General features: G+C 43.9%; 1 protein-coding gene across 1 annotated transcript in view; it reads right to left on the reverse strand.

Annotated features, from left to right (window-relative positions):
* Nucleotides 1–27,000, reverse strand: part of LOC126199389 (sodium- and chloride-dependent glycine transporter 1) — a 629,023-nt gene that overhangs the window by 454,935 nt on the left and 147,088 nt on the right. The window contains exon 3 of the mRNA XM_049936308.1: nucleotides 11,054–11,332. Within this exon, the coding sequence (XP_049792265.1) occupies nucleotides 11,054–11,332 (279 nt within the window). The remainder of the gene's footprint in view (nucleotides 1–11,053; nucleotides 11,333–27,000) is intronic.

The raw sequence follows: 27,000 nt of genomic DNA on the forward strand, positions 1-27,000 counted from the left end.
CTTTATTACTAATTAACGTTGTCAGGTTTCCATTGTCTCTTTCCCCTTTCCACCTTTATAATTCAAAATACGGTATTTGTAATTCTACTTGAGGGGAACAAATCTTTCTTTCCTGTTCCGCATTTCTCTTACATCGATAGCATAATATGAGCTGCATGGGAAATCTTCAGCTGTTATTTTACTGGCTTTCGCACTACAGTCGCCCCAATAAAACACCAACTCACAGTCCTGATATGTGAATTTATGTGCACAGCTTCGCATAGTCACGATAATGAACTACGTACGGTGTGAACGTTTCGCGTGGACCTCTGTCTGTCCTAAATATTTCTTGCTACTTAAAGATCGAAATTTATTTCAAATTTCACCAAGTTCGTCGAAAATTTTCGTTATGTTGTGGGTCCTCCTCTCCATTCGTCAAACTATGGTTTCAGAGCTGGCGGATCATCCCCGTTTCGACAGTAACGGCAATTCGTTGCAATAATGCTTCACGTTTGAGTAAAATCTTCTATTCAGCAAGGCTGTAGTAGCCAGCCGTTTCTGTTCATGCGTAACGTCAAGCAGATAGGTGCATTACATATAGAAATTATTTGTCTTTGTTTTAACTAATCTGTCATGATTCGAAGCAAAGGGAGTCTGGGGGAATCTCTGTGGCCTTAGAAAGTTCTTCGTGTGTTTTATGATGATCTTCAAGAGTACCTGTTACAAAATTTGGATATCATCTGTTCGTGTTTGGCATTCCTGCCCTGGAATCAGATTTATCTTCACACGACCATTACGCATGTGATTAGACCAGCCATAAACTATACCGTCGCCCAGTATTAACTCGCTATAAACTTCACTTAAAACAGATTGATTTGAATCCAGTTCTTGTCATGCGAAGTTTTCGCATTTTTTCTAGTGTTGACTCGCTATAAACTTCGCGTAAAATAGATGGATTTTAGTCCGGTTCTTGCCATGCGAAGTTTTCGCATTATTTCAACATCGACCCTCAAAGTCACCGTACACAGAATTCAAGCGGGGTTCATTCAGTCCTCACATTGTTTAAAAGGCAGAAATAAATAACGAATCATGAAATGGAACACTCATTTCCTCGTGGAGCGTTCTGTAGCAAGTGGCGCAATTTTTGCTAATCTTATGCCATTCAGTTTTCAACTTCACAACATCATTATCTAGGAAATTTGCTCTCGTCTTTATAACTAAATTGTACTCTACATTACTCATATATATCTGTTCAGAACTAATGATGTTCGTCTCTGGTTTAGGTGACGTAGGAGTTACTTCAGTTTAACATGTTATTTTCAACTCAGAATGTTTCTTTTGAAATAAAATTTTTTCTGCGTTTGGCATATCAGTACCAATTTGTACATATCTGAAAGGTGCGATAAAAAATCTGTTTTTGCCGGAAGAAGTGAGTCTGAAATTATTTCAACGTTAAGCAAACAGAGATGTGAATTACAAACCTTCAAACCTGTAGCAGGAATAATCGAGTCCTCGACTGTTTGCTTAACCCTTCACACTGGACGTGTCCGTAGAAATTACTCAAGCCTCATGGCTCAACCCTTGACATTAAACTCTTTTTCTTTGCAAGCAGAGCAGTAGAAGATAGGGTGGGATAGAATGAAACTATACTGCAGCCGATCCATATGTAACAAAAGTTTGTTTTGACAGCGAGGTCTGAAAATGGCAGAACATTGTGAAAAACACCAGGTTGATTTTTTTTAAACTCTGAATGAAGAAAACTGAAATGATGAACACTAATATACGTAATGTTGAATCATTTGAAAAATTTTAATATTGAGTTTTCTTTGAGACACATATGGTGGAGCGCTGCAAATTTTTTGAAATTTTCTGGTGGTCAACCTAATGAACAGTGGACGATACAGAGTGTAGTACGATAAGTCCAGTAACGTCTGTATTTTCCTTTGCTTGAAGCCGCTTGACAGTCCACTGCGTTGGGAACTGGAATGATCTATTATGTTATACATTTAGGGGAAACAGGGCTAGTTGTTACGCAGTGTAACTTGTTATGTGCGAATTTTGAATTGAGCGCAGGAAACAACGCACTTTCCTTACAACACGTGGAAGCGCCTGATAGTACAGTTTTTGCGATCGCTGGTGGGCGGGCTATTAGTATTAGTGACACTGCGAGAGGAAACGTAATTTCTCTTTCTATTTATAATTTTTTTCTTCTCTGATTCTTTTTAATAGCAACATAGCGCTTCTGTACATCAGTGTAAGTGATGTACGGTGGGAAAGTTGTAACTACAAGTGACTGATATATGAAATGGCGACTTATGGCGCAAATTGTTTCAGTTTGGGTGGGGCTCGTTGTTACGGTGTAGTATGGAGTTTTTTACTATGTATTTTTCTTGTGAAGGCAACATGAGAAACTACCAGAATAAGACAAATAGAGGCGCAACACGGAAAGAAATACATAGCAAAGTGGCAAACGATGTAGTGGCTGGTTCTTCACTGAGGAAGGCTGCTAATAAATACGGACTAAATTTCACAATACTACAAGCAAAAGACAGTTAACTCTTAATGCAATGGGGAAACCGGACACATTTTTGATCAATGCTTAATAGGCTACACTATGTGTAGCAACTTATTCCGCCCACTGTAACAATGTTCCCCACTGTGGGGCAAATTATTACAAGGTGCATGACAAGAAGTAGTGTCAAGGTCATTGATATTCCAAATATCTGAGCATAAGGAAAACTTGTATGGTGAACCTCTATTAACGGTACTACGTTATACGATATTTCACATTAAAATAGCTCTGAAACATTTTTGTACAGAAATTATTGAAGAAAATTGTAGCAGGCAGCCTGGGTCTTCACTATAGCCATTTACTCAAAAAATATAATGGTAGCTTTTCTTATCACTATTGTACTTATCAATCAGGAAAAAAATTAATTCCATATATGCTGTGTTACATGAGGTTGTAGCTTCATCGCGAATCACCATTGCTAGTATTACTACAACAACTACTATTACTACTGCTACTACGACTATCCTCCAAGACATCTTTCGTGAGCTTGCTGCCAGTGCGCGAAGAACACACGTGCTTACCAAACGTAGCTATCCTTCACATGATTATATGTCAACTGTCCAGAGACTGAGTACCAGGAAAAGCTTTACGAAAAACTAGCAATATCTTGCAATCGGTTCTGTACAAAGCAAGATCGGAAGTGAGGAAAGCAAATGCTGTAAGCTAGCTCCTTTCTAAAAGTTTGTCTCCTGGTCTGCAAGAAAAGTGTAACACATGGAAAAAAAATGGAAATGATCATATGGCATTGTTGGCCGGGAGGCCCCATTCGGGTGGGTTGAAGCGCTCTCAATGGCCTACATTCTGAAGCGGAAGATCCGGACGTAATCTTCAAAAATTAGGATTTCCAGTTGTGACTATACTCGAATAAGAATATCAATGTGATTTACAGCTATTTGTTTCGTAGCGCCATATATTTTTTACGCACACTGCGAGCAACAATTATGCCCGCTAATGTAATTGTTGCGTTCCATATTCGTCATGAGCTTCTTTTTTCGTGAGTTTCTTTTTAATAATACGCAAATAATGTCTGCAGTTAACAGCGAAAGGAACCAGAAGGGCGACAAGACTATTGGAATGCTGCAAGGCGAACTGAGTAATGCAGTTAAGGGAAGGCGAACGTAGGAATTCAGTACTGAATTGCTCAGTTCTTGCAGTGGGGATTTGGGAGTGCTGGTATTTGCAAACCGACAACATCGCCCAATTTAGTCTCTAACTGCGCAGAAGCGCAGACCACTTGCTCTGCTGCCCGCTGTGTTCTCCTTTCTGCATCGAGGGAGATTTGCTTCAAATGCTCTCTAGGGTGCTCCCTTTTGGTCATCCACAGTAATCTTCCATGAACTTACATGTGCAGCTATGTATATGAATTCTGCACGTTTTCTGTTCTTTGTATTTACGCTTCTGATATGTATAAAGAAACCTCAGCTTTGTTTCTGTGAGGAGAAAACTTTTGAACGACGGGTTGCCCGGTCCTTCTGAAACCTTCGCAGGGGACGTGTTCTTTCTAGTTGTTGGCGGGTGGTGGTGGGGAAGGGTGGGGAGGGGGGTGCAGTTTAATATTTTGATTGCTGTATAAATGGTTCACAATTGTATATTTTTCATTAAATTTTCTGCTACCCCATAAGTGCATGATGTATTCTGTCTGGCGTAGGAACACATAACAAAATACTATACCTAGCCAGCACATCCACGCTTCCAGCTTGCATTAAATTTTGGTGATCGAGATGCGGATAATGACGTATGAATTTATTTTGAAACGTAGTTTTTGGTCAACATATGGTGTACTGTTTTAATAAAAACCCATTTCTTGCTCTGAACAGCCAAATACACAACTATCAAAATCTAAAACATAAGACGAGTTGAATGAAAACTAGTAAAAGTTCATAAAATATTTACTCGTCCTAAAACACAAAGGATATTGACTATTCGAAATACTTAAGTGCTGCCTCGTCGTTCTAGAGGCATACACGAAAAACAGACGTGGTAATAAAAGGTAAGTAAAAGGAGCAGAAACGGATGGGGGATCATCCTAAAGAAGAAATGGACTGCAAATGGATAAATCCATTGAGATAAGAGCGGTTTGAGGCACCATGTCACTAACTGCGCAGCCCCTCCCACCGGAAGTTCGAGTCCTCCCTCGGACATGAGTGTGTATGTTATTAGTAGCATAAGTTAGTTTAAGTAGTGTGTAAGCTTAGGGACCGATGACCTCAGCAGTTTGGTCCCTTAGGAATTCACACACATTTGAACATATTTTAAAAGGGCAGATTATTATTATACAGTGATTGGGAACGAGTATCCCGAAAACGGCGAAGCCGGTCGAATGTTCATTTGCTACAGTCGTGAGCATCTACGGAAAGTGGTAGAAGGGCAGTGAAACTACCAATAGGTGCTATATGGTTGGGCATCCACGATCTTTACAGAACGTGGGATTCTGAGCCTTCCCTGCTCTGTTAAGTGGGATAGATGACGATGTGTGGCACCTCTGGCGAAAGAGCGCAATGCTGGTGCACGCACAAGTGTTTCGGAGGACACCATTCAGCGCACATTGGTGAACACTGGGCTCCGCAACAGACGGCCCCTAAGTTCAAAAAATGGTTCAAATGGCTCTGAGCACTATGGGACTTAATTTCTGAGGTCATCAGTCCCCTACAACTTAGAACTACTTAAACCTATGTAAACTAAGAACATCACACACATCCATGCCCGAGACAGGATTCGAACCTGCGACCGTAGCGGTCGCGCGGTTCTAGACTGTAGCGCCTAGAACCGCTCGGCCACCTCGGCCGGCCTGAGGCCCCTAAGTCTTCATATATATGTCGTGCGCCATCATCAGTTACGTTTTCAGTGGGCAAGGAATCAGCGGGGTTGGACCATGAATGAATAAAAACTTGCACCTGGGCGGACGGATCACGTTTCTTGCTACCCCAGGTCGGTGGTCGCCTGCAGAAACTCCGTCATCAAGGCGGACGGCGGCTCTACATGTGCAGCGCGCCTCGGACGCAGGCTGGTGCGAGCAGAATTACGCAGTGGGAGATGTTCTCCTGCGCTCGCATGGGACCTGTGGTAGTAATCGAAGAGCCAGCTGCACCCGTTCATCCTGGATGCCTTCTCTCAGCAGCTTAACTGCCCGCGTCTCGGAGGCAAACCAACTGTGCTACAGTGGTTTGAGGAGCTTTACAGTGAACTCACGTTGCTGTCTCCGCGAGCAAGTTTGCCTGATGTAAATCCTACCAAACCCAACTGGGTCGCTATCGGGTGCCATCACCACGTGTACAAATCGGCGGCCCGTTATTTATGCGAATTACTTGATCTGTGCGTAGACATTAGCAAACTGTCGGATCAGTGATACGCAAATCAGTGATGTATTTCGTTCCAGAGACGGGCAGACAAGCTATTAAGCAGGTGATCATAGTGTTTTGGGTCATAGGGTGAACAGTGATGCAAGCAAAAACGGGAACTACTGCCTCCCCGTCTCCGACCACTTCGACTTTGCAGCTGTGCGGTGCGGAAAGCTTACCCTGTACCCGCAGGCGTTCTTCCTCCAGAAATTGTTTACGTACATCGTGTGTTGTGAACACGATGCTGATCACAAGCAATTGATTGGCAGGTTAAATACTACAGGCGCCACCAGGGTCACCATCATTGGTCACATAGGTAGCGCGCACAGCAGCAAACAGCGATTCTGCTGTCGAGGCACCTAGCTCGCATGCGCGGGTCACGTGGAATAGAGTGCCCGCTGATGTTCTTCCAGCTGCTGTGTAAGTCGTGGCTCGGCTCCCAGCAGGCAGCACTCGGCTCATCAGCCTTTGGACAAGAGCCGACAAGCCCTGCGGCCAGTCCGTCGGAGCCACCTGCCGAGTCTCCACTGGCGTCGCTCCACCCGCCACCACGAATGGGTATTCCACTGTGGGACTGGTGCTGCTACACTGGCACGGTGTAATCTGTCGTGTCACCGCCAGACACCACACTTGCTAGGTGGTTGCCTTTAAATCGGCCGCGGTCCGTTAGTATACGTCGGACCCGCGTGTCGCCACTATCAGTGATTGCAGACCGAGCGCCGCCACACGGCAGGTCTAGAGAGACTTCCTAGCACTCGCCCCAGTGGTACAACCGACTTTGCTAGCGATGGTTCACTGACAAATTACGCTCTCATTTGCCGAGACGATAGCATAGCCTTCAGCTACGTCATTTGCTACGACCTAGCAAGGCGCCATTACCAGTTACTATTGATGCTGTAACACATGTACCCTCAAGAGCGATGTTCACCATTTATGGATTAAAGTTAAGTATTCCAGCAGCTCCGTACGTTTTTTGCTAAAGTCTAATTTCCTTGTCCTGTTCCAGACCTCACGCCAGCCTGCGTGAGCTAAAACGCGTGCCTTTCGGCTTCCTCTCAAAACCGGTGTTGGCTTTCCTGCCAACCCACAACATAATCATTGTGTCCAACATCATTACCAACTTTGCTTCTGTTAAACAGTCTGATGGAGGACAATCATCCCAGCTTTTATGTTGTTTCTACGTTGAACTTGGCAATGTTTTGATGCTGTAATGAAAGTGTACTTAAGTGTTACCTGCAATCATTACTAGTCGTCAATCATGTGTGTGTACTTAAAATAAATGATATCAAAGTAACATACACGAATTACCCAAAATCTACTACTCCTGTCGAATAATGACACCAACTTCGTGACTGTATTGTGTAATTAAACTCTCATACCAAATTTCCTGTTCGTAGCCTCAATTTCAATCAGTATCTACATCTACATCTACGTGGATACTCTGCAAATCACATTTAAGTGCTTGACAGAGGGTTCATTGAACCACCTTCACAATTCTGTTATTCCAAATCTCGTATAGCACGCGGAAAGAATGAACACCTGTATCTTTCCGTACGAGCACTGATTCTCTTATTTTATGGTGGTTTATTTGGTTAGCCTTCCCCACAAGGTTTTCTATGTGTTCCTTCCAATTTAAATTGTTTGTAATTGTCATACCTAGGTATTTAGTTGAATTTATGGCTTTTGGATTAGACTGATTTATCGTGAAACCGAAGTTTAACGAGTTCTTTTTAGCACTCATGTGGATGACCTCACGCTTTTCACTAATGCTAATATCCCACAGACTATTGCTCACAACGGGAGTTCATATTCAAACTAATATGTCTTTGTAGTTTACTACTCAAGTATTTGTGTGTATGACAGAGCGACATTGTGCAGCGTGCGGCTCATACCGCGTTTATTTTGTAAACGTGGCCTATTTTCTGCTACTTTGGAGAAATAAGCTGCTTTGTTCAAGGTCCACCTGCATTTTGTATGTTTTTATGACGGATGGATTACATGTCAAGTTACTGTTGCATCCATTTTCCAGTTTATATGTGAGCCGTGCTCACTGCGAACTATGTGTTTCCTTGAACTTGGCTGTCTATCTGCGTTTGGTTTCCCGCCGCTGTTGCGGTTATGCCGTGGTTCCTCCTCCTTCTACGTGTGGCAGCAGCGACGTGTATCGATATTTGCACCGTGTACCATCTTTGGTAGTGTGCATATAGTTTCTAGTTAGGGGGTGTGCGGGCGGGCAGTCGGTCGCTTGGTGCGGACCAGCAAGGATATCTCCGTGCGGTGCAGTCGGCTGGGTCTGCTGGCGGTCCCTGAGCTGTGTCGGAGCGTTTGTGGAGCTGTCCGATCTCTACGAGCTTCGTGGCTCTCCGACCCAGGACGTCAAGGTTGAGTGGTGTCTTAAGTACACAAGTCACGTCCGTTCATGTTGTGTCGTACGTTTCGGTGGTTCGCTGTTGGGGAGCTTTTCCTGTGAGCAACACCGAGTGTTTGTAGTGGTGAAATCGAACCGCTGTGCGGTGGAAAAGTACTTTCGTTGACTACAATTCAAGTGTACAAGCGCAATTTTCTGCCTTGTGGCCGTTAGTGTTCCTGTTGCGTACCCTGGCCACTAACGTAATTTCAGGCAGTGTCCTTTCCTTACCTTTTGTCGCTGTCCAATACAGTGTGTAGTTTTGACAGATTAATACATATTTCATGGTGGATAATCACGTCCGTAACAGTTTGGGCTTTGAGTTTTCATGTACCGAGTAGTGGCTAGCAAGTCGCTTGGTCTGTGGGCCCGTGACTGTCTCGTGGTTGGGTTACCGACGGATCAAGTGTAGTTGGGCCCACCACCTGTCTCACATAAGTGAATGTTAATGTTTCGAGGGCAGCCCCCCACCCCTGGAGGCGTCTGAGTGCCGTTGTCTATACTGTCCTTTTCATGGGTGTTTAATGGTCTGTCGGTAATCTATTATAGCCAATGCTTAAAAAAATATTGTGTTTTATGTAAATCAAGGGCATTCAGCCCGTATAAGTAAGTTTGAATTCTAGCAGGTAGATATTTTGCTGAAAGTTACTGTTGTTGTGCTATTTTTTCATTTAGTGCACTGTCAGCCACTTAAAACTTAAAGGTTTAAGGTATTTTTGGATTTCTGGAAAATCAACTGTGGGCCTTCAGCCGCTTAAAGCCTTATTCTTAAAATTTCACCTCAAGCGAAATCATTGCGGCCTTCTGCCTCAAAAGATTATGATAACATATTTTAAAATTTTGAAATTTAATTGGGTCCTTTAGCCGTTTGTACTGCACCTTGTTTATGTTTATTCTATCCGCTTTTGCCTTGAGGCTTTCAGTCTAGCTGTGATTATACAGGGTGTCACCTAACATTACCGTTGGATATGAAACTTCCTGGCAGATTAAAACTGTGTGCCCGACCGAGACTCGAACTCGGGACCTTTGCCTTTCGCGGGCAAGTGTTCTACCAACTGAGCTACCGAAGCACGACTCACGCCCGGTACTCACAGCTTTACTTCTGCCAGTACCTCGTCTCCTACCTTCCAAACTTTACAGAAGCTCTCCTGCGAAACTTGCAGAACTAGCACTCCTGAAAGAAAGGATATTGCGGAGACATGGCTTAGCCACAGCCTGGGGGATGTTTCCAGAATGAGATTTTCACTCTGCAGCGGAGTGTGCGCTGATATGAAACTTCCTGGCAGATTAAAACTGTGTGCCCGACCGAGACTCGAACTCGGGACCTTTGCCTTTCGCGGACAAGTGCTCTACCAACTGAGCTACCTATGAAACGCCCGTCGAACATCCTGTCAAGGGTCAGCCTAGTGTTAATTGCGGAATGTGCAGGTCCACCATCATGCTGATACCACGTCGACGCGTTTTCAGTGGGACATTTTCGAGCAACGTTGGCAGATCATTCTGTAGAAACGCGATGTATGTTGCAGCTGTTTGGGCCCCTGCAATGAAGTGAGGAGCAATGAGGTGGCCGCCAGTAATTCCGCACCATACATTTATAGTCCACGGTCGCTGTCGCTCTACCTATCTGAGCCAGCAAGGATTGTCCACGGGCCAGTAATGCATGTTCCGTAGATTCACTGCCACGTGGTTTGTGAAAGCAGCCTCATCGGTAAACAGGTAGAACTGCAACGCATTATCTGTTAATGCCCATTGACAGAATTGCACTCGATGATTAAAGTCATCACCATGTAGTTGCTGATGTAGCGATACATGAAACGGGTGAAAGCGGTAACGATGCAGTATGCGCATGACACTGCTCGCCGACCGTGGCCCGTGTTTGTTACAACACGCAGCTGAACGTCGGAGGTTTCAAGCGTCAACTTTAGGTTACAAAATCTCCGGATGTAATTAACATTTTACAATGCAACAAACGGCACTGACTACGTATTTGTTTATATGTTCAGAAGTGCTAATAAAACTAACGTGGTTCCATTTAATAAAACCTAGGTTTGTGTTAAAAAAACATACTTCAGTGCATTTTTGTATGGTTTGTATTAAACAATTACACTAGCCTCTCTCCTCACGTTCGGCCTGTGGAATCGGTTCGTCAGTATTTGATGTGGTTTACGAAATATATCCAGCGGTAACGTTAGGTGACTCACCCTGTATATATATTATTTGCAATTTTAACTGCCGTTCTTCAGTCACTTGAAATTTATCTTATTGATTTTCAAGATTTCGTGTCTGGAGGCCTTCAGCCGTGAAAGAATTAGATTTTGAAACACGTAGTTGTAAAGGTTCGGCTGTGTGCCGTTTTGGTTTAAATGTGTTATTAAATTACAATAAATTACAATTTTGACGTGAAACTGACCGCCACCTTATTTGGCCCTTTCCACAATCCTAATCACTGCGGGTTTAGCGGGCGTTTCAGTACGGTTTGATGATTGATGTGTTTTATATTCAAATACTATCACACAGTCTGACTTTGCCCAAAAGGAGTGAAACACTTCACTGATATTGATTGATTTAATAACCGAGGCTGTTTCTATCCTAAAACATCAAAATATCTTTAAGGCAGTGGGGTCGGGAAACTGCTCGGTGCCTGTCTGCGGCGGCCGGTCAGCGCGCGCCGACGCCCAGACACAGCCCGCGTCACCACACACGACCCACACAGCTGTCGCGCGCGCGCATGCGCAGAGCTCGGCGGGCGCTACTCACTGTCGGTGCTCCACTCTGGCTCGCAGTTCTGCCAGGGCAGGACGGGCCGCAGCGACGCGAACATGTAGAAGATGGTCCAGGCGATGATGAGGTTGTAGTAGAGCATCACGATGGCCGACACGATCACCATGCCGTAGCCGAGGCCGCGGAACAGCGGGCAGAACGCCTGGTAGATGGCCACCGGGCCGAGGCTCGCGAACTGCCCGAAGCTCAGCTCCATGAACATCAGCGGCAGCCCGGCGATCACCAGCATCACCGAGAACGGGATCAGGAACGCCCCTGCACACACGAGAACGGGGCCGCCTGCAGTCGGGAGCCGGCGCGACAAGTGTTCATGGTGACACTGAAGCTGGTGGTGACGGCGGCGCAGCCTGTGACAGTGATGGTGATCAGTCAGCGAACGAAGTAAGTTGTTTACCCAGTCACCTAAAAATGCAACACAGACTTAAAAAAACGGCCAGGGATGAATGTGAGTAAAAATTTTAAATAACAAAGATGAGATACTGCACCCTACGCCTGAAAATCGTATCGTTTACAAGCAGAAGCGGAACAGTCTCTGTCAAGTTGTGAGAAGCGCAAAACTCAGGCGTGGCCATCCATTTACCTACAACAGAAACAGACCACCTGCCCTGGAGAAAAACCTGTGTGATCTTGCTATATGTAAAGTAAACCGGTACTTGACGTTACCTACTTCCACGATTGAACCTTAAATGTAACAGAGACTCACTCATTACTCCAGGGGGTTAACGACTGTAAAAAAATTCTATCTAAAGCAAGTAACTTATAGTCCCGTCAAAAAAAAAAAAAAAAAACAAAAAACAAAAAAAACACCACCATGTCTATCAAGTCAGCACCTACTGGACATGATGGCATTACAGTCCAGATGATGATCCTTATTACTCACCAACTACTGCCCACTATAACAGATATCTTCAGCCGCAACACGTTTTTCCCGACGCCTGGTAACAGAGGTTACTGAAGCCACTAGTTCAAGATGATATTGCTACTGTAGCCTCACCCATACCGTATTGCTCCTACATAGGTCAACGCCTTACACTATACAGAGTGGCCCGTTCATAGTGACCGGGCCAAATATCTCAAGAAATAAGCATCAAACGAAAAAACTACAAACAACGAAACTCGTCTAGCTTGAAGGCGGAAACCAGGTGGCGCTATGGTTGGCCTGCTAGACGGCGCTGCCATAGGTCAAACGGATATCAACTGCGCTTTTTTTAAATAGGAACCACCATTATTTATTACATATTCGTGTAGTACATAAAGAAATATAAATGTTTTAGTTGGACCACTTTTTTCGCTTTGTGATAGATGGCGCTGTAATAGTCACAAAGGTATAAGTACGTGGTATCACGTAACATTCCGCCAGTGCGGACGGTATTTGCTTCGTGATACATTACCCGTGTTAAAATGGACCGTTTACCAATTGCGGAAAAGGTCGATATCGTGTTGGTGTATGGCTATTGTGATCAAAATGCCCAACGGGCGTGTGCTATGTATGCTGCTCGGTACCCTGGACGACATCCGTTCGCCGGATAGCTACGTTATTTAAGGAAACAGGAAGTGTTCATCCACATGTGAAACGTTAACCACGACCTGCAACAAATGACGATGCCCGAGTAGGTGTTTTAGCTGCTGTCGCGGCTAATCCGCACTTCACTAGCAAACAAATTGCCCGAGAATCGGGAATCTCAAAAACGTCGGGGTTGAGAATGCTACATCGACATCGATTGCACCCGTACCAGGTTTCTATGCACCAGTAATTGCATGGCGACGACTTTGAACGTCGTGTACAGTTCTGCCACTGGGCACAAGAGAAATTACGGAACGATGACAGATTTTCTGCACGCGTTCTATTTAGCGACGAAGCGTCATTTACCAACAGCGGTAACGTAAACCGGCATAATATGCACTGTTGGGGAACGGAAAATCCACGATGGCTGCGACAAGTGGAACATCATCGACCTTGGTGGGTTAATGTATGGTGCGGCATTATGGGAGGAAGGATAATTGGCCCCCATTTTATCGATGGCAATCTAAATGGTGCAATGTATGCTGATTTCCTACGTAATGTTCTACCGATGTTACTACAAGATGTTTTTCTGCATGGCAGAATGGCGATGTACTTCCAAGATGATGGATGTCCGGCACGTAGCTCGCGTGCGGTTTAAGCGGTATTGAATAGCGTATTTCATGACAGGTGGATTGGTCGTCGAAGCACCATACCATTGCCCGCACGTTCACCGGATATAACGTCCACGCCGGCCGAAGTGGCCGCGCGGTTCTGGCGCTACAGTCTGGAACCGCGAGACCGCTACGGTCGCAGGTTCGAATCCTGCCTCGGGCATGGATGTGTGTGATGTCCTTAGGTTAGTTAGGTTTAACTAGTTCTAAGTTCTAGGGGACTAATGACCTCAGCAGTTGAGTCCCATGGTGCTCAGAGCCATTTGAACATATAACGTCCACGGATTTCTTTCTGTGGAGAAAGTTGAAGGATATTTGCTATCGTGATCCACCGACAACACCTGACAACATGCGTCAGCGCATTGTCAATGCATGTGCGAACATTACGGAAAGCGAACTACTCGCTGTTGAGGGGAATGTCGTTACACGTATTGCCAAATGCATTGAGCTTGACGGACATCATTTTGAGCATTTATTGCATTAATGTGGTATTTACAGGTAATCACGCTGTAACAGCATGCGTTCTCAGAAATAAGTTCACATAGGTACATGTATCACATTGGAACAACCGAAATAAAATGTTCAAACGTACCTACGTTCTGTATTTAATTTAAAAAACCTACTTGTTAGCAACTGTTCGTCTAAAATTGTTAGCCATATGTTTGTGGCTATTACAATGCCATCCGAAAAACGTGGTCCAACTAAAACATTTATATTTATTTACGTACTACACGAATATGTAATAAAAAATGGGGGTTCTCATTTAAAAAAACGCAGTTGATATCCGTTTGACCTATGGTAGCGCCATCTAGCGGCCAACCATAGCGCCACCTGGTTTCCGCCTTCAAGCTAGACAAGTTTCGTTCTTTCTAGTTTCTTCGTTTGACGCTTATTTCGAGAGATATTTGGCCCGATCACGATCAATGGATGACCCTGTATAGTCCACGACCAATTAACAAACTAGTTCTGCAAACATTTCAACACGACGTCTGACTTAAAGACAAGTAACAGGTGACTTGAAACTTGCCATGGATGCACAAGAGGCGACTATCATGTTGCTAATAGTCTTCAGCAAAGCCTTTGGCACTATCGTCTTTGACATTTTACTTGCCAAATGCTGTCACTCATACCCTGCAAATTGTCAGCAAGGCATCAAGCGCGACACCATAAAGTCGCAATGGAGGCAGGCAGTAACAGGCGCCCCCCAGATTTCGGTGCTAGGTCCGGCCGTCCTGCATTCTTTTCACTGTATGTCAACGACGTATCATCAGTATTGTACGGTTGCAAATACTACATGTAAGCTGATGATCTCCAATTGTATCTAAGTGTAAAACCAGTAAACTGAACAGCCATCAAGAATCTCACTAATTCCTGCCACGTTTAACACTAAATGGCTCAAATGCCAACTTCTCAGCTTCAGCAAAGAGTCCAGGTGTAATAATAGATGAAAAGCTAAATTGAGCTGAGCGCGTAACTACAGTTTGCAAGAAGACATCCGCATCTCTCCATCCTCTACAAATATACAAACAGCCATTCGCTCTTGAACTGAAAAACAAGCTTGTACAAACACTTATACTTCCAATTATTGATTACAGCTATCTTACCCTTCAAAATCTTTCTCAGGAAGCCTCACGGAGCGTGGAATTGGTTATGAATGCCGGTGTTCGTTGTATCTGTGATGGTCGATTCTTTGATCACATTTCAGCATCATATGCACAGCTATCCTGGCTGCGTGGAGACAAGAACAGAGATTTCCATATCCCCTGTCTTCTCCACAGTCTTCTCAATGCACACTGTCACCCATATCTCTCCTCAACCTTAAAGCTCTTGCCTGAACAACATGACAGAAACACCCGTTCCCATCAGCGCAAAATCCTTTCTGTCCCACCAATCGTTCAGCCGCTTTCTCAAAGTCCATCTCAGTAGTACGAACCAGACTCTGGAATAGTATCTCCATCTCGAAAAACATCTCCGGTTTCAGCAGATAGTTCTGACATACCCACTACAGCAACAATAGTGATTACCATTGTCCTTGACGCACTCGTTACCACAGTAACATCCTTCTTTCCATTCGCATCTTCCTCATTTCCCAGCATTCTTATTTGGTACAGTCTCCTTACATTTCCTTTTCCCAGAACTCATTATATCAGGAGGTCTCCATTTTGTACACCTATTAATTCTTATTACATTTGTCACAATCTTTGCTGTTATTATTTCCGTTAATATTATCATCACTATTATTATCATTAATGGCACCAGTGCCAGTGGTAGAAGTACTGCCAGTATTAACTTTATTAGTTCACAGTCAGTAGGATTTAATCACATTAAAATTGTTATTTCCTAGGTTACTACGATGTAAGAAAGATACTGTTTGTGTGAGTCCCTGGCCTGATGTAAGAGAGGGCCTGATGATCCTAATCAGACCAGGTTAAATAGATAAATAAACAAATAAAAACAAAAACAAAAACACATTAGGTGACGCTACACTGACTTCCTTCGAGGGAGACTGAAACGTCCCCTTAGAAAAATTTATGAATGACTGTGCTGATAAACCTCTTACATTATTTGATTTTCAAACAGCCGAGCAGAACTGAACGTACTCAGACATTTCGCTCTTTACCTATTCTGATCAACACTAAACTGACACACAATATTTTCAGCGCAACGCAATCTGACTTTCAAAAATCCCTACTAAAGAATGGCCCTGACTAACAATAACCTATACCTTTCATTGAATCACTTACCTCACAAAAATCTTCGTTGGTCGAACTACTGCAATACAGCGAGCGCCACTACTGCCAGCTAAATAAAAGATTCTAACAACTGAAGGCACTAACTACTGATAGGCATAGTTAGCAAATGAAAGATTTTGATAGAGAACAAACAATGTATTTACCTTAATAATGTTCAAAAGTCATCATATATATATATCAGTTCATGATATCGAATATTACAAATTTACTCTTTCTGATGGACACACGTCCAGATCGCCCGCTCTCAAAATTCTGCCATCTCTCCCCCCACATCCACCACTGCTGGCGACTCACCTCCAACTGCGCAACGCTACGCGCTGTTAACAGCCAACTGCCCAACGCTACAATGGCGAATATTCCAACAATGCCAACCAGCCACAGACTGCACACAGCACAGCCAGTGATTTTCATACAGGGCGCTAAGTGACTTTACCAACATAAAAACCTAAACAGCCTACTTAAAACACCATACGTTTACCCACAAGTACAAACAACTAAAAAGTGACCCAAGATTTGCCTTAAAATATGTTGTTAAAGTACGAATGCACGAACAGAAAAAAAGTTGGCACAGGGGGTCAGGAAAAGCTGGCTGGCTAATCATTTAACAAAATAAGTGGACTGCCAGCCATCCCGGGAATATACTAACACCTCCTACTTAACAATGCACGTGGAACATACTGACCAACACAGAATTTTTAATGACATTTGTCCTTCCATACGGAAGTTGGTAATGTTCTTGTCAGGTCTGCATCCGGAACATACAATCACCTTGGCACGATATTTCAGCTGTCCACCTAGACGCCAGCTTCAGGTGAAACCGCTGCTTGCCGTATGAGTTTCGGCGAGATTCAGCAAACAGCGTTCTCACCTAAGGATAGCGTCCACGTGGCCAGCTCAAATATTGCGGCGAGTGACTGTATGATCTGGCCGCAGACGCGACGAAAATATTATCAATTAACTCACCGGGAAGTTTATTTAATTAAAGGTAATATTTTTTTCTGGCGTGTGGACAACCATAAGATAAGGAGGAACACACACAACAGCAGAACGATTCCGACAGATATAGCGGACGACAAGGAAGCGAGGTCAAATCTTAAAGCAGGGGATGCAACTGTAAGGCAAGTGAACAAATTTTTCTACTGCCCTAGCAAAATTTATTTACTTGCTTGTAGTAACTTGATGATAACAAAAGTCTCTTGGATATTAAGGCAACGTAGTCACCAGACACCAAACAAGAATTTTCGCAGAGATTTGATCAGTGGTTGTAAAAGCTGGACAACCGTCAAAAAGGAAAGGGGAAAAACATTAATAGTAGACAAAATGTTTACAATGAGATCAGTCATAAAGCATAGTGGACGAAAAAAAATCCGATAAGCATTCATAATACGAAATAAATAATTCCTTGAAGAAAAGGAACGACAAATTCATTCGACACGTAATCCACAACTCGAAGAAACTTCTTTGAAGAAAAAAATGAGCAAAGAAAGTCAAGAAGCAGTTCCTGACTATCCACATTGCGAAGTACGATCTGTGGAATGAAATTCAAGCAATATGTATGGCGGGAGGTGAAGAATAATAAATAAAGGCTTGCCTTCAAAGAATAAGGACGGCGCTGTTGGTGGCGGTGGTGTAGTGGTGATGGTAATGGTTGTACTGGTGATTTACTGAACGAAATATGTTGATAATCCAGCCAACCAGAGAATATGCTAACATTCTTTACCTTAAAATCTAGATACTTGGCGTAAGATACAGTTCTAAAGACGTATAAATTTTTCCTTACCAGGCCAGGTCAGTTTACAGTCTGGCTGATATTATCCTGTCCCGATGTGAAATGCAGCCAGACAAAATAGTGCGTACAGAAATACGTCCATATGACTGGAGGGTTCTCTCGTTAGAGAAAGAAATTTGACATCAAACAAATGGTATCTTCAATGTTACCGTCTTTTCCCAACGGCCGAAAGGGAAAAACCACAACCGGCTGGTTGATTTCATTGAGTGCAGGCTATTCATTCCCCAAACGCAGATGCATGATCCCGAGTCACTGCAGCAGAGAGACACTATTCGTGTGGACATGCACACAATATTTTTGATACAGAGTTCATTAGAAGCACTTTCTACAGTCTTATTTCACAGAGTACCTAAATGGTCTAAAATTCACTACAAAGATAATTCTTTCCGACAAATAAGAAACGAGTCCTGTTCTATTTGCACTTTCCCATTTAAGTACATGCATCAAGGAGCTTGAAGGAATTGCAACAGACAAATGGGTTAGAAGTGTGACAAGCTCAACTTCTCTTCCCGTAGTGATCGTGAAGTGGGCATCCGGGAGACTCGCTACGTTACGAGGCCTTATTGCTAATGAACTCTTCTAAGAGTCGAATCAGCAGCCGCCTGTAACTCAAGGCACCAAACGTGGCACAAATTTGGGCTCCAACGCCGAGTAAAATTTTCGGTGAATACTGCATCACAGTGACCCTACCCTAGCTCGTGTTGGGACGAGTTATTACAGCCTCCACTCTGCATTTTCACAAAGTGAGATTTACAGAGATTGCAGAAATGCAGGACAGGAACAGTTTTAGAAGCATGTACGAGTATAGGATTTATAGATGAAGACCCCTATAAGAAAATTAAAAAATCCTTTGGAGAAACAGGAAGCAGCTGTGTGAAAACCAAAAGTTCAGGCGTTAAACCGTTACTAAGTAAACAAGGAAAGCCGCAATGTGGAAGGACTGTGCAGCGCAAATGAACTTCAAGACAGTTGTTTAGAAATTGAAGAGGAAGTAAATGAAGTTGAGGGGACAGATATTATATTGGTAGAAGAATTTGACAGAGCACTGACACACCCAGGTCCAGTCTAGGATTGTAGTGCAGATGACGTTCCCTCACAATTATTAACACACTTACAAAACTGTTCCACTCAATGTATATAATATGCCAAACTGGCGAAATAACCTCAGGTTTGAAGAAGAATGTAATAATTCCAATTATTAAGAAAGCGGCTGATGACAGCTGTGAATATTAGCGAACTAACATTTCAGTAAGATATGTCTGCAAAATACATATACGAAATATTTACAGAAGAATGGAAAAGCTGGGAGAAGCCGACGTCGGGGAACATTGCTTTTGGTTCCGGAGAAATGTGGGAACACGCGAGGCAATACTGACCCTAACACTTCTCTTAAAGCATAGGTTGAAGAAAGGCAAAACAAGCTTTTATAGCATTTGTAGGTTTAGAGAATGTTTTGATAATGTTGACTGGAGTGCGATCTTTGAAATTCTGAAAGTAGCAGAGATGAAATGCAGGAGGCGGTAAATTATCTATAATCTGTACAGTAATCAGACTGCAGTTAATCAGAGTCGAGGGACGTAAAAGGGAAGCAGTAGTCGAGGTTGAGAGACAGGTTGTAACGTAGCCGCAATATCATTCCATATATACGAACACTGCACAAACAGGAGACGAAACCAGGGACACATTTAGTAGTAGTAGTAATAGAAGTAGCTTTATTCATCCGTAGATCTCATTTTACAGTTTTATTCCTTGGTAGAAAATGCTGTTTTGAGTTTTATGTTTACTTTTTCTTGGTAAATGTAGGTTGAGTCCATCTCTTATTGCATGGTCATGGACAGAGCTGTTTGTGCAGCAATTACCAATATTATTTTTGATGTGTACAACTGACTGGTAAATGTATTCACATGGAGCATTTAAAATCCCCAGTGTTTTGAACAGATCTTTACAATGAGCTCGACTAGTACTTTTGGTTATTATTCTTATGGCTCTTTTCTGGAGTCTGAAAATTGTTTTCATATTTTGTGCGTTTGTTCCCCAAAAAAGGATACCATAGCTAAGAACTGAGTGACAGCAGGGAAATGGGCCGATAGTTTTCTATGTCTTCTGCATTTGGAAAGGGAATTAAAGTTGAGGAAGAAGAAATGAAAGCTGTATGCTTTGTGGAATACGTTGTTATTCTATCAGTGACCGCAAATGACTTGCACGAGCTGTTCACACCATTTCAACTGAGAATCGATATTCATTCCTAGAAATTTTGCATTTGTTACACAGTCTATAGAGGTGCCATCTACATTTAATTTAACATTGTCATGTTCCCTCTTCAAACTAAAATTCATGGTATTAGTTTTCTTTATGTTCAATATCGCTTTATTGCTTATTGACCAATCATAAACTTCCTTGAGAGTTTCATTTGCTTACTCGGTAAGGAGTTCTCTTGTTTCCTCAGTGACTATAATATTGCTGTCATCAGCTAAGAGAATTTTTTCACCATGAGTAACACTACTGGGAAAGTCATTGAAGTGTATCAGGAATAGTATTAGCGCTAATATTCTACCTTGCAGAACCCCTATATTAATGTATTTTGGTTCCGATGAAGTGTTTTACTAAATGTTTGGATCTATTTGAAGTATGTGTTATCTCTACTCTTTGTACCCCACCTGCTAGGTATGATCGAAACCAGTCATTAGCTACCCCTCTTATTTCTAATGCTTCTAATTTATTTAACAGAATCTTGTGGTCGACTGTATCAAAGGCCTTAGAAAGATCGAAAAATATGCCTGTGACACACTGATCTTTATCAAGAGCATCAATTACAACTTTTGTGAATTCTAGTATGACTGACTCTGTATTTTTGTCTCTTCGGTAGCCAAACTGTGATTCTCTTAAAAGATTGTATTTATTCAGGTAATTCATTTATCTGTGTTTCATAATTGCTTAAAATGGTTCAAATGGCTCTGAGCACTATGGGACTTAACATCTGAGGTCATGAGTCCTCTAGAACTTAGAACTACTTAAACCTAACTAACCTAAGGAGATCACACACACCCATGCCCGAGGCAGGATTCGAACCTGCGACCGTAGCGGTCGCGCGGTTCCGGACTGTAGCGCCTAGAACCGCTCGTCCACTACATAATTGCTTATATTATTTTTGAGAATGCTGACACAGGGAAAAGGGCTGATAGTTTTCTATGTCTTCTGCATTTGGAATGGGAATTAAAGTTGAGGAAGAAGAAATAAAAGCTGTATGCTTTGTGGAATACGTTGTTATTCTATCAGTGACCGCAAATGACTTGCACGAGCTGTTGAACGATTGGACAGCGTCTTGAAGCGTCTAGAAGAGAGAGTGTAAGATGAATGTCAACGAATGATCTCTGCTGTTAGGGCAGAAGTGGAGAGGGTATAACAGGTAGACTGGTAAGAAAAGCTTGTCTGAAGAAGAGGAATTTATTAACGCCAAACATAAACTTCATGTTAAAATGTCTTTTCTGAATGTATTTATATGGACTGTGGCCATATAGGGAAGTGAAAAGTGAACGATACGTAGTCCAAACAAGAAGATAATATAAGCTTTTAGATGTGGTGCTGCTGAAGATTGACTGGGGAAATCGGATTAATGATGACAGGGTGCTGAATCGGATTAGGAACAAAGGGAGGGGTTGGGCCATCGGACGTATCGTGAGGCATGAAAGAATCGCCAGTTCCGTATTTGGGGAAGTGTGGAGGGTAAAAATTGTACACGGAGACCGCGGCTGGGATACAGCAAGCAGGTACCAATGGACGACCGCTGCAGTAATTATGCCGAGATGAAGAGCCTTGCACGAGATAAACTAGAGTGGGGGGCTGCAGCAAACGAGTTTTCGTACTGAAGATCCTACATCAAAACGCTACCGTGGACATGTCACACGATGGGAAGGGCATCACACGCCCTGTTACACTCATTTCACCACTTTGCGATGGAGGTCACACCACGACACCTGGCTTTTAAATCACGTGGGTTTCGCAGGCGTGGCAGAGAAAAACAGTTCAAAACGCCGCCGCTCGGAATTGACACGAAAACGCCTCAGCAGGTGGCATCAAGGTCGTCAATGGAACCGCCCGTTCTCTATGCTCAAGCCGGCCGCGGTGGCCGAGCGCTTCTAGGCTCTTCAGTCCGGAACCGCGCGACTGCTACGGTCGCAGGTTCGAATCCTGCCTCGGGCATGGATGTGTATGATGTCCTTAGGTTAGTTAGGTTTAAGTAGTTCTAAGTTCTGGGGGACTGATGACCTCAGATGTTAAGTCCAATAGTGCTCAGAGCCATTTGAACCTACGCTCATTTTCGCACATTTTCCGCTCGGAAACGACGGTATGGAGTGGTGCCTACAATAGGACAACATTCTTGAAAAAATTTGCCACTGCTGACTCTTCTCGCACGATTCAAACCATTTCTAATTATATCGCGGGGCTGCAACCCCACCGAAGGTGATCTCACCCCTTTGGAGCGTAGCGTGCCCGCAATACGGGATGCAACCACTTTGGACCGTTTAAAACAATGCAACGAAATCTGAACGTGATCCGAAGCAGAAAAGACTGTTTATGATTTTAAATCCTTCCTTTTCGCGTACTTCTGTGACGTGAGTACGAAGGAGTGGGACATTAAAATGCGCGTGGGTGAAATGTCAATGGGTCGCTCTAAGAACCTCAGTGCGGCAACGCCCTTTGGGGCTACTCGACTATCTTTCATTGACACTTAAAAATGTCCCTGCACGGAGATACGGTTCACTAATCCCTACCCACAGGCTGGACAAACAATCGTTTCACACTTGCGCGTGTTGACCGCATACGAAATCAGAGGAGTGCCGAAAGGGTTTGCCTACCTGGCTAACGTCAGCCGCCGCTGGCTGAGTGGTCAGCGCGACAGAATATCAATCCTAAGGGCCCGGGTTCGATTCCCTGCTGGGTCGAAGTTTTTCTCCGCTCAGGGACAGGGTGTTGTGTTGTCCTAATCACCATCATTTCATCCCCATCGACGCGCAAGTCGCCGAAGTGGTGTCAAATCGAAAGACTTGCACCCGGCGAACGGTCTACTCGACGGGAGGTCCTAGTCACACGACATTTATTTATCTGGCTAACGGGTAGAGAGACATTTTTAAAGAGTCAGCAGTGTCGAAATATGCCAAGAACGTCGTCCTGTTGCACGTGGCTGCATACTGTGGTTATGGAGTGTGAAATGTGTGCAAACGAACGTCCCTGGGCGAGAGCTGGCTTTTAGACGCCGTTTATCCCTCGCTTCCCGAAGCCTTCGCGTGTCGATTTTGAACGGCGCTGTGTTTTAAATGTTGTTGTGTTTCATCATTTAGTACCAAGTTAGGACTGGGTGAGGAATATTTACTAACTAATTAACGAATGAATAAAAACATGCCACGACTTTGCGGCATGTGATAGCTGATTATTAGGCGAGTTGTTAACAACTTGAACACAACGATTCCCAGACTCTATACTTCTCTGAAATTCAAATGGAACAGTTTTTCCCTTTTCGTTCACTACTGTTTTCTGATAAATGATACACATAAACTAAAACTGAAATAAAATTTAAGTGTAAGTGGGTAATAAGTGTGATACTGCAATGCCTTTGTTTTCTAAGAAGTGCGATGTAGTATTCCTATGCATCGTTCTTCCTAACAAGGCAGCTACTGTAATATGACATTTACCCACCGATACCAAGCAGCGACTTTCAGTTAAAATGTCCTCCCTTATGCCTGCCGGTGTGGCCGTGCGGTTCTAGGCGCTCCAGTATGGAACCGCGTGACCGCTACGGTCGCAGGTTCGAATCCTGCCTCGGGCATGGATGTGTGTGATGTCCTTAGGTTAGTTCGGTTTAAATAGTTCTAAGTTCTAGGGGACTGACGACCACAGATGTTAAGTCCCAGAAGTGCTCAGAGACATTTGAACCATTTTTTCCTACCTTCTACGGGAATTACGTATTGTGTGTACGAGTCCATCTTATAACGCAGGAACGACGACATATAGAGTTTTGTGTTTGGCCGTGAGTCGAGCACGGACAGCCAGAGCGCTTATGGTTACAGCTGCCGTAAAGCGGAATATCCGGGTTCGATTCCTGGTCCGTTATCATTCCCTTATACAGCTGACGGTTGTTCCTATTCGCAACTGCGAATACATTTACGGGTAATAATGGTTAGTTGACCTCGATACTAAGATAACAAAGTTTTACGGAAGGATCGAAAAATGGTTCCAGACTGAAGCGCCTAGAACCGCTCGGCCACTCCGGCCGGCCAACGTAAGGATCGATTAAAATCACTCTGCAGTATGTACTTTCCGTCCCTCACACTCTCCGACAAATTTTTCATAACGCGTATTTACACATATCAAAAAAAGTTTTGCAACACCTCGGTTCCGAGAGTTCCGGAACCTGTACAGAAAATTGTAATAGAGATCAACATGAACATCATTTCTGCCTTTTTTATTGCTCATGAAAACCACACATTGCATGTTGTTCCACCATACAGCGAAACCTTCAGAGGTGGTGGTCCAGATTACCTCTAATACCCAGTAGCACAACCTCTAGCATTGATGCACGCTTGCATTCGTCATGGCATACTGTACAAAAGTTCATCAAGGCACTGCATGTCCACATTATCCCACTCCTCAACAGCGGTTCAGCGTAGATCTCTCAGAGTGGTTGGTGCGTCATGTCGTCCACAAACAGCCCTTTTCAGTCTATCCCAACTTGTTCGATTGCTTCATGTCTGGAGAACACGCTCGCGACTCTAGTTATCCTGAAGGAAGTCATTCACAAGATGTGCACGATGGGGGCGGGAATTGTCGTCCATCAAAATGAATGCCTCGCCAATATGCTGCCGACATGGTTGCACTCTCGGTCGGAGGATGGCATTCACGTATCATACAGCCGTTACGGCGCCTTCCGTGACCACTAGCGGCGTTTATCGGCCCCACATAATGCCACTCAAGGGAACCTCCACCTTGCTGCACTCGCTGGACAAAGGCGTTCAGCTTGACCGGACTGCCTTCAAACACGTTTCCGACGATTCTCTGGTTGAAGGCATATACGACACTCATCGGTGAAAAGAACGTGATGCCAATCCTGAGTGGTCCTTTCGGCATGGTGTTGGGCCCATCTGTACCGCGCTGCATGGTGTCGTGGTTGCAAAGATGGACCTAGCCATGGACGTCGGGAGTGAAGTTGCGTATCATGGAGGCTGCTGCGCACAGTTTGAGTCGTAACACGACTTCCTGTGGCTGCACGAAAAACATTATTCAACATGGTGGCGTTGCTGTCAGGGTCCCTCCGAGCCATAATCCGTAGATAGCGGTCATCCACTGCAGTAGTAGTCCTTGGGCGAGGCATGTCTTCGACAGTTCCTGTCTCTTTGTATCTCCTCCATGTCCGAACAACACCGCTTTGGTTCACTCAGAGATACCTGGACACTTCCCTTGTTGAGAGCCGTTCCTGGCACAAAGTAACAATGCGGACGCGATCGAACCGCGGTATTGACCATCTAGACATGGTTGAACTACAGACAACACGAGCCGTGTACCTCCTTCCTGGTGGAATGACTGGATCGGCTGTCGAAGCCCCTCCGTCTAATAGGCGCAGCTCATGCATGGTTGTTTACATCTTTGGACGGGTTTAGTTCAAATGGCTCTGAGCACTATGGGACTTAACATCTATGGTCATCAGTCCCCTAGAACTTAGAACTACTTAAACCTAACTAACCTAAGGACATCACACAACACCCAGCCATCACGAGGCAGAGAAAATCCCTGACCCCGCCGGGAATCGAACCCGGGAACCCGGGCATGGGAAGCGAGAACGCTACCGCACGACCACGAGATGCGGGCGCGGGTTTAGTGACATCTCTGAACAATCAATGGGACTGTGACTGTGTTACAATATCCGCAGTCAACGTCTATCTTAAAGAGTTCTGGGAACCAGGGTGATGCAAAACTTTTTTTGGTGTGTTTTTCTTGGGAAAGAAACTGAAAAGGACAATTGAGTGTACTTGATCGTGCCTTAATTACAATGTGGTTTGCATTTCTAACTCAGCCAAATTCGGTTTTGTCTACCAACAACCGTACTTCCCTATGTTAGAAATCTAACTGACATCTTATCGATACAAACCATAAAAATAAGTGCACGAGTATGTACGTATGTATGTATGTGTTTTCCATAGCTCGTAAGCCACTGGATTGATTTCAACCAAACTTGGCACACATATAACTTGTTGTCTGGAAATCGTCACTATGGAGGTAAGAACCACATACCAACGAGGGGATGCGGCGGGGCCGGCCGCGGTGGCCGTGCGGTTCTGGCGCTGCAGTCCGGAACCGCGGGACTGCTACGGTCGCAGGTTCGAATCCTGCCTCGGGCATGGGTGTGTGTGATGTCCTTAGGTTAGTTAGGTTTAAGTAGTTCTAAGTTCTAGGGGACTTATGACCTAAGATGTTGAGTCCCATAGTGCTCAGAGCCATTTTTTTTGGATGCGGCGGGGGTGAAAAAGGAGTGTAGCCAAAGACGCGCGAATACCCAAAGTTTAGTCGTTCGTTATTTGAGAATGACAGCACTTAGAAACTTGCAACGAACTTTACACATAATTTCAAACGTTTACGGAACTTTCCTCCCTGGGGACTCATATAAAATGATGGAAAGGAAACAAGTTTGTCGCTTACTATATTTTCGCTGCTAATGCAGTAAAAATGTCACATGATGCATGGCGTTTTAATTTATTAGTTGTTTACTACCAACTGTATTCGTAACACATTTTGCAGACATTATTCACATATACCACCGAACACACCAGAAAAAGTACATCGTTGTACGACACTTAGTTCTCAGAAGATACGAAGTCATAAACACTGAACGCTTGAAAACTACCGCAATATGCAAAAGTTGGAATTTTTTACGTCGTTGCTACTAACTCTGCTCCCAACAAATTTCGCAGAAATATTTTCCGCTGAATGTACCTAGAAAAATATGTCATTGTGCGACATACACTATATGATCAAAAGTATCCGGACACCTGGCTGAAAATGACTTACAAGTTTGGTAATTCTGAAATTCAATCTGGTGTTGGCCCACCCTTAGCCTTGATGAAAGCTTCCTATTTCGCGGGCAACAGGGACGTTATTGTCGTGAAACCACTCGCCACAGGCCGTGCATTATGAACAGGTGCTCGATCGTGTTGAAA

Source organism: Schistocerca nitens, chromosome 8 (assembly GCF_023898315.1).
Source record: "Schistocerca nitens isolate TAMUIC-IGC-003100 chromosome 8, iqSchNite1.1, whole genome shotgun sequence".
NCBI lineage: Eukaryota > Metazoa > Arthropoda > Insecta > Orthoptera > Acrididae > Schistocerca > Schistocerca nitens.